Source organism: Vombatus ursinus, unplaced genomic scaffold, assembly GCF_900497805.2.
Source record: "Vombatus ursinus unplaced genomic scaffold, bare-nosed wombat genome assembly UNPS02005459.1, whole genome shotgun sequence".
In the NCBI taxonomy this organism is placed as follows: Eukaryota; Metazoa; Chordata; class Mammalia; order Diprotodontia; family Vombatidae; genus Vombatus; species Vombatus ursinus.
In genome coordinates this window covers 9,419,229-9,432,369 of record NW_020945237.1, presented here as the reverse complement: position 1 = coordinate 9,432,369, position 13,141 = coordinate 9,419,229, and the positions used below count along the sequence as shown (strand labels likewise).

At 37.2% G+C, this 13,141-nt stretch overlaps 1 protein-coding gene across 1 annotated transcript in view; it reads right to left on the bottom strand.

Annotated features, from left to right (window-relative positions):
* Window positions 1-11,460: 11,460 nt before the first annotated feature.
* Window positions 11,461-13,141, bottom strand: part of MRC1 (mannose receptor C-type 1) — a 127,947-nt gene continuing 126,266 nt past the window's right edge. The window contains exons 29-30 of the mRNA XM_027847954.1: window positions 12,839-12,880; window positions 11,461-12,478 (exon numbers count right to left, since the gene is read on the bottom strand). Of these exons, the coding sequence (XP_027703755.1) occupies window positions 12,231-12,478; window positions 12,839-12,880 (290 nt within the window). The 3' untranslated portion in view covers window positions 11,461-12,230. The remainder of the gene's footprint in view (window positions 12,479-12,838; window positions 12,881-13,141) is intronic.

The following is a 13,141-nucleotide window of genomic DNA, read 5'->3' as shown; positions in this document are numbered from 1 at the left end:
TGTGTACATATATATATATATATATGAATGTCTAGATTTTAATTAATGTGAATAATGAATTCCCCTGAAATGGGGAATTGAAATTATTCAATTTTGTGTTGTATGTTTCCAATGGACTGCAATGATTTACTGTATTTTATATAGTTATAACTTCAAATAGTGCTATCTGAATACATTTGACCCACTGCAGGGGATTCATTGTAAACTTTACAGTAATTGGGACCTAGCTGTGTATACCAGATACCGGCAGTATAATTTTATGAGGAAGGCACTAGCAGGTCAGGGAATCAAGACCTTGTGTTTCAGAAGGTAGCATTGAGCTGAATCTTTAAGAGGATGGGTTCTGGTGAGTCACTACAGGAGGGTGAAATACTGGACATAATCCTGGACCAAAAATCACTGAACGAAGGGAAAAGGAACAATCAGGCATTAGGGCCAGGTTAGCAGCCTGTAATTAGAAAGCAAAGGTCTGGATCTGGAGAGAACCAGGAGAGGTTAAGGCTAGTCAAGAGAGGTCAAGGACAAAGGAGGGCAGTTCCATGCTTTCAGTCCAATATCACAAATAGGTCAGAGGCAGGAGGCATAAGTGAATCACCAGGTTTGGGCTTTTAGATCGGAACAAGAAATGGTGAAAAGGGGGACATATGGTGAGGAAGGTTAAGGATGGCCTTACCTGTTTGACTTCAGTTAGTTAACTACCTATTTCTGAAACAAACCCTTCCTGAGTTTGTTTTTATCTTCAGATTTAACAAACTCAGACTTTATGAATTATGGATGTTTGTGATTTGCTGTGTAAAGAAGCAAAAATCTCCAACGCCCTAGTCTCCTGTTATTTGCAAGTATAATGTACATATTTAAGTCTCTTCAAGGAGCAAGGTAGTTATTTTACTAACTTTGTTTACCATTACTAGTTAAATTACTGTTTCAGACTAGTGATCTCATTAATGTGTGTGGAGCTTTCCCTACAGACGCAAACCAGTAGTAACTCATCTTGACTGTGGCACTGAGAGACAGCGAAGTGCCATGTATGTATGCATGTGGGGCAATGGTGATTGATTACATATATAACTTTGTAATGCAACCTTCAAACCTCAGTGTAGGCACCTTGTCTTCTGCTGGGAGGTCTTTCCTGATCTGCTCAGTGTTAGGGCTTTTTTCCTTCCTAAATTATTTTGCATTTACTTATTTGTTTGCATGATGAGTAATTCTACTTACCCTTAGTAGAATGTAAAGTCCTAGACATCGGGGAGGTTTTCATGTTTTGCTTTGTTTTCCCAAGCCTGGGACACAGTAGGTGGTTTATAAATGCTTTATTATCATGGTGTATTTTTCCTTTAAAATGGATGTCTGACCATATCTCTCCCATATTCAATAAACTCCATTAGCTACTTATTACCTCCAGAATGAAATGCAAAATCCTCTATTTGATGTTCAGAGTCCTTCATAACCTCATCCTTTCCCACCTTCCCAGTCTTCTTACACCTTACTCCCCTCCTTACACTCTGTGATCTAGTCACATGGACTTCCTCGTACATCCATTCCATCTGCTGACCACAAGTTTTTCCACTGATGACCTGGAATGCTCTCCCTCCCCATCTCTACCACCTGGTTGCCTTGGCTTTCTTCAAGTCTCAGCTGAAGTCTCACCTTCTACAAGAAATCTTTTCTAGTCCTCCTTATTCTTAGCATTTTCCTTTTGTGATTACTTCCCAATTTATCTTGTATCTTGTTTTTACATAGCTGTTAGCCTGTTGTCTCTCCCATCAGTCTGTAGCTCCTTGAGAGAAGGAACTGTTTGGGTTTTTTCCTTTCTTTGTATTCCTATCACTTAGCATGGTGCCTTGGCACATAGTAGGCACTTATTAAATGCTAGTTGATTGACTGGCTTTCCTAATTAGTCCTCACTCTCTTTCATTTCTTTGTTGCTTTGGATACCTTTGATATAACCTTTGAAATTCTCTTTTCCCTTGGCTTATATGACTGCCATTTCCTGGTTTTCTTCCCACTTCATTTCAGTTCAACTCAATTCAAATCACAAGCATTTATGAAGTGCCTAGCACTGTTCCGGGCACTGAGACAGGTGCAAAGAATAAAAAGATAAAGATAAAATTAAAAAAAAGATAAAAACAAAACAGTCTCCATCCTCATTTGTATTTTACTAGGCGAGAAGTAACCTTTCTTTACCGCTCTTCTGTCTTGCTTACTGATTCTTCTTTGTGAGATCATAGGATCATAGATTTAAAGCTGAAACAGACTTTGGAGACATTGAGTGCAGCATTTTCATTTCATAGATGAGGAAACTGAGGCTAAGAACTTAAGTGACTTGCCCAGAAAAAAAATATTACAACTAGTAAATGACTGAGAAAAGATTTGAACTCAGGTCTTCTTGACTCCAGAACTCTGCTCAGGATGCCACCCAGAGTTCCTTGCACTTAAATGTAATGATTCCCTAAGACTTTGTCCTCAGCCCTATCATCTCCCTATAGTTTCTTTCTTTGGGATTTATCAGTCCTGTAGCTCACCTCTTTACAAATGATTCCAAGCCAGTGTCTGGCACAAAGAAGGTGCTTAATAAATGTTTGATTGAACCTGTATCTTGAGCACTGGGTTTACTCTCAAACTACTAATCTAAAATTCAGCTCCCTGCTGTATAGCTAACACTATCCTGGATGACGTAAGTGCTTCACTCTTCACAGTGCCTAGCACATAGTAGGTGCTTAATAAATGCTTGTTGACTATTTTCAGTCTGGTCCAAGGACTCCATGAACGATTGTCTTATCCATGAGGAAGGATTAGAGACAGGCCCCTTATTCCACCATCCCTTCCAATCTAGACTCACCACAATTCTAAGAACAGACACTCCTAAACCCTCTCCCACAATTGGAAATAGTATTTATTCAAAGTGGAAGTGGTTCCTATTGCATAGCTGAGGATCCTTACCTCCAATTTGCCTCACCTTTTTAGCCGGTCTGGTCCTGAAATATCTGATTATCAAATTTTTTTCTTGGCTACCACTATAAAGAGCTGGAAAATCTACCTCCCTAATGTTTCACTCATTTTCCCTTTGGCTTTAAGCTACTGGCTAAGTAGACCAAAGCTTCCTCCCCTAATCAACACACCCTCATACTAACCTGTGTCAGTGTTACCCCTTCCATCTCCCTTACCTTCTGCTTCCTACCCACCTACTGTGTCCTCTGGAGCCTCTGGTCTATTGTTAACAAACTGCCCTTCACATTAGAGATGGGCCATATCCCCCCAACCCCTGAGGTATTTTTGTATAAAACGTAAGACCCTTGAAGGTAGAGACTATTTTGTCAGGGTTTTTCCTCCAGCTGTGCTAGGGCACAGTGCCTGGAAAATACTGGGCATTTAATAGATTCCTGTTGTGTTTAATTGAATTAAAATATAGTAATTGAATTAAAATAGTAAGATTTTAGAACTAGACCTTAATATTTAGCTACATATATCCCATAAAAATTGTTTAATCAAATGTTTGAGGGATGTGGGTTCTGCTTTGAAGATAATTTATTAGTTTTGGAAATACTGAGAATTTTTTTTCCTACTCAATTTAGTTTCTGATTTTGCTTGATCCTGAAATTAAGAACTAATCCTTTATGCCATCACAATTTGGAGCTGAAGGGGATTATATAAAGTACACAACAATCAAGCTTTTAATTCTAAATAGGCAAATTTCAAAACAACAGGATTCATTTCTTTTTTTCATTACAATAAGAAATACTTTACCATCCTCTAAAAGAGTTATAAAAAAACCCATCAAAATCCTTATTTAGCATTGCTGCCTGCCTTAAGAAACTCTAGATACCAAGTAGAGAATGGAGGCTTAGAATCTGTGACTAGAGCCACTGAACCTAACAATAGGTCAGATCACATATAGAGTATTGTGCTCAGCAGTGGCCGCCATATTTTAGAAAGGATATTGACAAGCTCCTTTACTTCTGGAGAGGGCAACAAGCTGGGAAGCAGCCTGGAGGTCATGCCATATGAAGGCTGATGAAGGAACTGAGGATATTTGGCCTGATGAAGGGAAGACTAGGGGAGGTAGGGGTCAGAAAACAGGGAATAATTGTCTTTAAGGACTAACATGAAAGGAGTATAACCCTTGTTCTGCTTGGGGAGCAAAAATAGCAAAGGTGGAAACCTCAGAGGAGTATATTTAGGTTTATTCAGCTATTAAGATTGGATTTATGATATCATTGGTTTGAAGTTTTTCTCCAATGAGGTGGATTATAGGCTAGTCATGGCTACCTATCCTATGCCACCCTTGTATGTGACTTCCTACAAATTCACCACAGAGTGTCCACCCAGTGGGCTGAAGGCCATCCTCACCTTGTCTTAACATCTTGAGGTTAGCAAAGAAGTCGTCTGTGCTGTATAACTTCCACACCAGAATCCTTTTTTGAGACTCAGCTCAAATTCCTTAGACTCACCTTCCTGAGTTCGAATCTGACCTCTGACACTTACTAGCTGTGTGATCCTCACTTAACCTGTTTGCCTCAGTTTTCTCATCTGCCAAATGAGCTGGAGAAGGAAATGGCCAACCAATCTAGTATCTTTGCCCAGCAAAGCCCAAATGAGATCATGAAGAGTCAAACACAAGTGAACAACAACAAAGGGATTCCAAGAGACAGAAGTGGAAAAGGAAAGCATTCCAGCCACAGGGGATGACCTGCAAAGGCATGGAGATGAGAAATAGAATGTTGTGTAGTAGACAGCAAGTAAGCCAGCTTGGCTGGAGTTTAGAGTATATGAAGGGGAGCAGTATAAAATAAATCCGGAAAGGCAAGCTGAAGTAAGATTGTGAAGGACGTCTACAGCCAAACAGAGGAGTTCATATTTTATCTGAGAGGAAAGATGGAGCCCCCAAAACTTTTTGAAGTGGGAGTGACATGGCCAGATCTGTTCTTGGCTGCTGTTATAGAGAGGAGGGAACGGAGGCAGGGCACAAGACCAAAGAGGCCCTGACATTTGTGTTCTTGGGCAGTATTTGGCTTTTGTTCCTTCCAGTGTATAAAACAAGTTAGACCTTGGGTTTTGTTGGGAAAATTCCATTTCAATGCAGTGTGACTCTATGAAACACGGACTGTGATTGTGGTGGGAACTCTGGAGCCCACTTGGCACTAAAGTAAAATAGAGAAGAGAAAAAAGAGGACCTTGTGGCCATATGAGATTTCTCAATGCTACTAGAGAACTGTGAGGCCAAATGCTGTAATTAAACCCATAAGGAGAATGCTGTAATAAGAAAGGTTTTCACTCATCATACTGGGTAAATTGTAGTTGAATAAAATTGGAACTTTTGACAAAAATCTAGTCCTGGAAAGTTGTGAAGAATAAGGTCAATGCTTGAAAACCTCTGTGGGACTGCTTGAATCATTAACCCAGTGAGGGAGTCTTACCAATGTCGTTATCAACCTTTGTTTTAAGAGCTGCTTTCAGGGAGCTATATAGAATGAATCACATCTTTTAAAGAAAACACTAGAAATTAGGCAGTAATGAGTCATTCTGCTTGTCTCCAGCAGGGCTTTGGAGTTCATGGGGCTAGCCTTCCAAATGGGTGGTAGAGACAGTTCCAAGCTACATACGTCATTATTTCTTCAATTTCTGAATAAGATGTCTGTATAAAAATATATATTTTAATATTTTAAAAAATTAAAAAATAAACACCCTAAATTAAGAAAAGCAAATGTTTCTGAACTTCTAACCAACCTTCCTTTTGCTAGAAATCAGTAATCCAATTTTGCCCACAGTCCAAAAATAGAATTTAAATACTCCATATAAAAATATCATTTCCCATATCTTCAAGTGAAGTACCATGGATACCCAGGTCTTATATTTCCTTCTGTCTGTCAGAGGCAGAATCTGCACTTATTTATCTTTCTGATCTTGAACCAATAAGATTTATTTTAATTTTTTAAAAATCCCTTAAAAATAAAACACTTTAGAACTAAGAAACTTGACAAAATTAAAATGATACATTTAGGGATTCTAAGAAATGATGGATTTTGGTAAATTTTCTTATTCACTATTTATAACTGATTAGTGTCTGAGAATCAAGGCATACAAAGCCTGAAGTCATGATGCAACTCTCCAGCTGTGGTCATATTCTATCTTTGAACCTTATAAACACTTTATAAATGTAAGTTATTGCAGAAAGATTAAAAAAACATAATCACCATTGTTTGTTTAAGGAATTGTGATGAATGTGGCAAACACCAAATAACTTTTCAAAAAAACTGACTATGCCTTTATAGACAAGAAAAGATTGGTTACCAAATATAGTTATTTCAGAATCAACTGCCTATGCAGTAGGTTGAAATGGACAATCAACTTATTAAAGAAAAGATCAAAATTAACACTAAAATCAGAAAAAAAAAACTTCAGAAGATATGGTACTTAATCAAAATAACTCCAACTTGACCTATTTAAACAATCTATGGGTGTAAAAAAAATTGGTAATGGATAAAGGAACAGACATCCTATGAAACTTTAATGAGTGTAAAGCAACCACTACAATAAGGAGGTCAAAAGAGTCCAGAAACTGCATCAGTCAGCAAACACTTGATTTCTTTGCCAAATGAAGTGTTATGATAGTCAAGAACAACACTGGTTAAGAATAAAATCTCAGTTGTAAAATCTTAGGGAGTAGGAGCATGGAAGAAGATGAGCAACATATGCTCATAAGCACTTTATGTGAGTCTCACAACAGGCTGCTTGTCTACACTGCAGGCACTTTCCCTACCAGGAGTTCCCCACACTCATGAAACCACAAAGCTAGATCAATTGATTCATAAAAATCAATAAATGGTAGAAGAAAAATCTATTTTTATGGAAGGCTTGGCACAAGACCCAATTAAGTCACATCATCATAACAACATTTAAGGATAGGATTAAAAGACAACAAAGATTCAAAACCTGGGAATAATTTGTCAAGGTTTCTATTAAAAGCTATTTTTACATTAATGTCACTGGAGCTACCTCACTTGTACTCTTACATCATAGTCCCTAAAACTGTGAGGTAGTTGAAATGACACTAAGGTGGAAAAAAAAGATGGAAAAAAGATCAAGCCCAAACCAAGCATATACAGAGAGATCTGTGTCAAAGCAGTGAGGATCAATTCTCAAGATATCTGAAAGTAGAGAAGATACTAAATAAATTGGAAAAAAATCAATACAATCAATACTAATACAATACAATACAATCAATACTAATACAAAAAATGCAGTGCTGGAAATCATAAGTATTGACCTATATACCTATTTTCTCACTTTCACAAAATACTTTTGTGTAAGGAAGAAGAATCCCCACATGTATACAGAGGCTCCACATATGGCTGTCCTTGTGTGGCTCAAAGGGAGGCAGAATAGACATCTCTAGTCTCTTCTCCTCCTACCTTTCTCTAAAGGAGACTTTCATTGCTGTCAGGAGGGGAAAGCAGGAGGTTGGGGCCAGAAGTTACTACTCTGGTATCCATGGTGGGAGGTTTGGGGATAACCAGGCTAGAATTATCTTTATCTCCTTCCTTAAATATTACTTGTCTAGAGTATATAGTCAGGTTCGAACTAATTTTTGATTACTTTGTCATTTGGGGAGAAGAGGGCCCCAAGCTCTATGGCCAAGGATTGAATCCTTCCCCGTTTAATGCCAGTTCACAATGAACACATATTTAGTTCAGTCATTTTTCAGTTGTGTCCAACTCTTTGTGACCCCGTTTGGGGTTTTCTAAGTAAAGATACTGGAGTGGTTTGCCATTTCCTTCTCCAGCTCATTTTACAGATGAAGAAATTGTGGCAGAGTTAAATGACCTGCCCAGAGCCACATAGCTAGTAGCTGTCTGAAGCCAGATTTGAACTCATAACAATGCATCTTCCTGATTCCAAACCCAGTGCTCTATCCATTGCGTCATCTAGCTGCCCATTGAACATACGTAGCTATACGTGTGTGTGTGTGTGTGTGTGTGTAAACAAACAAACAAAACCCATTTGTCCAAATCATAGCAAAACAAACATCAGAGAAGGTATACATAGGAAAAAAATATTCCAGACAACACAGAGTGAAGGAGCTTTCCCACTGGGAGTGAGATAACTCAGTTCAACCAAGAGAAAGGCTTCCAGATTTTACAGAAGAGGAAACTCTCCAAAGTCTCTAGAGTAATATGCTTGGAATAGAGACATGATGGAGACTACTCACTCTTCTCAAAGACCCTTCCCAGAAGACCTTCTTTCAGCAACCTTAAGTGGTGGTGCTCCTGCCATCTTCTCTCTCAGTGCTATGCTCAAAGAAGACTCACTTGGAGAGTCCCAAAGGGGGGGTTTACAGGGGTCTGATGAAACCTTTGCCTCTTGCCTCTCACCAATTCTATCCTCATCTTCATGCAGGGGAGAGCCTTTATTTCCACCAATAAGAAGAGCCCCCTACCAATGAGTTTTGGGACAAGGGTTAAATAAGCATAATTTATACTGTACTGTCCTGAGGGCATCTTTGATGAAACTAAGAGAAAGGAATAGCTGGATTTTGCAAATGACATTCTGCTATGGACTTCTTTAACCATCCAATTTACTGAAAGGTACAAAGTTCTCACTATTCTTTTTTGTGTCTATAAGATGCATCTGAGTAAAATACAATCTTGAAAGCTCCCCTTCAATATGTTAAGATCATATGAATGCTAAAAAAAAAAGTGACCCAAATTCTTGTAACTTTAACACATTGATCAGTGACCCAGATCTCACTGCTAGGAATATACCCCAAGTAAATCAAAGACAGAAATATATCATATACAACAAAATATTTATAGCAGCACTTTTTTGTGGTAACAAAAAACTGAAAGCAAAGTAAGTGCTTGGTGAATGACAAAATAAATTGTGGAACATGAATATATGCAATATTTTGCCATCTGAAAACATAAAAATGAAGAATTCAGACAAACATACAAACAGATTCAGAATAAAGTAAGTAGAAGCTAGAAAAAATTTTATATGATTATAATAATTTAGAAGGAAAGAACAATGCAGTAAAACTTAAAATTGTGTGACTATCCAAACCAGACTTGGGAAAAAGTAGAGAAAATGAATATCCCCCTCTTCATTGAAGAGATGGGCAATTGTGGGTGTGGGATGTTGCATATACTGGTATAGAAAGTAGATTTGTTGGTTGATTTTACCAAACTTTTTTTCTCTTTCTTTTTAATATTTGTCACAAGGAATGGGCTCTCTGGGTAAAACTGAAGGGGAGGAAAAATATATTTGGAAATACATGTGCTATAAAAACAAAAGGCATAAACATAAAATTTTAAATATAATTAAATTTTGTGAGAATCCAGAATAGAAGCAATTATAGAAGAAATAACTGTGTTTGATGATCCTCTTATTTTTTTTAATATCAAATTAAAACAAGGAGAAATATGTTCACTGAAGCTGTTTCTTCTTAGAATTCTTCCCCTTCAGTAAAGTAATCATAAAAGCAAGCCATTTCCCAAAGTGCCTTGAAAACCTTCAAGTGCAATACAATGTGAGTTACTATTGTTGTTGTTATATGGCTGACATCCATGCCTTCTTTAGAACATATTTGTTTCCTATGAAAGAAATGGATATGGGTCATATTACTGGGAGAGCTCAATCCGTAGCTTTAACCAAGTGGCATCATTTTTAAGTGAATAGGAAATCATGGAATGGAATAATCAGTGAATTATGTAGGTGGTAATGAGGTCTACTTTGTAGGGATTTGTGAGCTTCTATTCTTATGAAATACAATACAGAGTCTGTTTTTAATTTAATGAAAATATTGACAAGTAATATCAGGCCACCAAAGGCATAGCAGACTAAGAGCTGGCCTAGAGTTAGGTAGACCTGGGTGCAGATCCTCTCTCTGCCATGCTGTTTATTTGACCCTGTTCAGTTCAATTAACCTCTAAATTCTCCAGCCAGCTCTTTAACACAACAAATTAGAGAACAGTTGCTTATTTGCATGAGTGGAGGATATTTTCACACAAGAGGTTCCATACACTGATGAAATTACAGATGTGGCCCCCAAAAAAAATCCAACCCCTAAACATCTTATCCTAATGTTTTTCCCAATGACTTTTTTTATCTGAATGGTTCTTAAACATAAATATTAACATGTACCCATCACCATCTTTAGGTTTCATTTCACAATTTAGAACAGATGCTCTCACCAAACATTGATTTATCACACTTTGAATTTATGGTATTTGTAATTTTTAAAAAGGATAAAATGTAGATTTCTAGACTCAGAGAGGTCAAGTGATTTCCTTACTGTTACAAGGAGTATTAGTAGTAGAGCTAAAACTTTGATCCCGCAATTTCATATAAAATTTCAGTAGACTGAAGTTGAGACCTGGAAGTCAGTATTTGCAATTTTCAGGATGAACATCCCTTCCCCTACCATCTAAAATAGGCCCAATCCAATAATATGGTCACTGGGTATCCATCATGGGATAGTTGGAAATGCATTGGACCAACTGGATCTAATGCCAGCTCTACTACTCACTAATCTTGGTCAGGTTGCTTAACCTATCTGGGCCTTGGTTTCTTCCATTGTAAAATTATTGGGTTCCATTAGATAATTTCTAAAGTCCCTTTTAGATTGGAACCAAAATAATCAACAATAATTATTTGCTCAAGCTTTGGTTGGAACTCAAAAATCAGTCAACTTTGGAATACATAATAGACTCCACTGTGAAATAGTTTGGTCAATTCTTTTATAAAATAGGTCACCAAGAGCACAGATATTTAGCTACATTTTAAAGCAGTAACAGAATCTCAGAGGCAAGATCTTAATATCTCAATCAGGCAGTCATGTTTTTGTCACTAGTTAGTAGTGCGTCCTCATTACTTAACATTTCAGTTTCCTCACATGGAAAATGAGGAGGTTCCAGTAAATGAATTCTAAGACTCCTTTTAACTCCAAGGCAGCAAGATGAAGTAGATGGAGCACTGGATATTGAGTCAGAAGATCTCTGGGTCTGAATCCTAGGTGTGTTCCTTAGAACCTTTGTGAACTTGGGTAAGTCAACAATCCTCTCTGGTCCTGAATTTCCTCATCTGTCAAATGAAGACTAGATACCCTCCAACATCTTATATAACTCTTAAGTCTATTATCCTATGATTTTATGGTAATCTGTCGTCTAATGAGCTTTGCCTCTGTTTTATATAATTCTGCAGCAATTGCTCTGATCAAGGGAAAACAGAAGATAAATGAAAATAAATAAGGCATAAATTTTTGCTTTATGTGCAATTTTTCAGGGACACATCTATTGCTTACAGTAAGGAACATATGTCCTTTCATTTAAAAAGTTCCTAGATCAATACACGCCTTTCAATGGCAATATAACTACTGTTATCAGTAGTGGTACTTTGGACAAGCAAAAATGTTAAAAAAAAATACGCACACACAAAGTCACAATCACAGAATTTAACACCAATGCCAAAGTTTTAAAAATAGACCTTATTTGAGATCTTTATTTCACATCACTTAAAGAGATTGGACAAAGTAAACTTTTAAGTGTTTGTTTCACACCCATTGACACCTGAGGGAAATATTTTTAAAATTACTCAGGACAAAAGTTATGAAATTTGCAATGCTCTCATTGTAAAACCATGTTTTCTCAGATGAAAATACAATTCAAAATTATACAATACTAAGGAAATGACTGTTAATAATGAAAACTGCCCCAAAAGGAACATGCCTGAATTTTTTACATCACCTGAAATTGTCTGAATTGCAATTCCTTCAAGTATTATGATTATGGAATGTTCACATGAAATACGACCCAATCATCCTTTTCTCCTAGAAGATTGTTTGCAGAATTTCAGCAGAATTAGGCGTGTGCTTTTGCTAAGAGCTCCATAAGCCATATGATGTTTGTGTGTGTGTGTGTGTGTGATTTACACGAATCTGATAGCCTTTCTTACAGTCATATTTTTAGGTAAAGACCAACAACAATTAAACAGGGCCAATGTATTAAGCCTAATTTCTATGTATATTTATACTTACTCTCTTGAGAAAAGATCTTGCTGGACCTAGAAAAGGAACAACCATTTCACCAGTGCACAAAGGGCTGGGAGACAAATAGCACACAACTGAATAATACAATTTCACATGGAAACAATCACTTTGGCTCAAGGCTGGGGTAAGTTTTATCCAAAAGGGTAATTTATCAAACACAATAATAGATCAATGTCCTTATGTTATTTCACTAAATGAGAGCATGTTCATTTTGTTCAATGTTGCCCATGAGATCCTTCGTGTCACTAGCTCCTGGAGTGGATCCCGTGTTAAAATAGAGGGTGTTGTCAAAGTTCGCTTCTTGTGGTACTCGGACCTGTCTTTTTCTGTAAAGGAAATATGCAGCACCACCAGCTCCAGTCAGAATTAGGAGCACCACGACGACAATGATCCCGGCTGAACTATGAGACTTGGGGGCTTTTCTAGTCTCTGGTCCATCTATGAAGAAGGAGGAGCCACCGTAAGAGAGAGGACACAGGCAAAGTGGCCAAGAATCTGACTTAGGGAGAAGAGGACAACGTGATTTTATCAGAGCAGGGGAATTTGTGCCTCTTCTTCCATACCACATTTGTCAGAAATGAAAGACAAGTAAGAAATAGCCCATAGGACACAAAGCAACATACAAAATGTTAATAATATTACCTAGTTGTAGGGTTATTTTAGCTCTAGATGCACTGATTGGCTATTTCATTATCATTTTTAAACTAACATAAGGTTAGAAGTTGAAAATACAAAAATTTTAAAAATATACAGACATATTAATCATTTTTAGCATTGAAATTTCTGTAGTGTCCTTACCTTTTGGTTTTATCAATGCCTGAGTAGGTTTAACATCAACAACTTTAAAAAAAAAAGACATTTGTTTAAAGTTTATATGAGCCCATAATTAAATGGCACTTGTGTGATTTATATTATTTAATTCTCAAATATGTGCTGAGTCTATATTTAGACTGTGCTCTACTATAATTTGCTCTGCCTGTACTCACCCAGCCTCTTTCCATGGCTTTATTTTATCTCCCTGCCCATCCTATACTTGTACTCATGGAATGTAGTATCCTGTTATTGATGGAACTTTTCTATAATAATGATAGTAATAGTTCA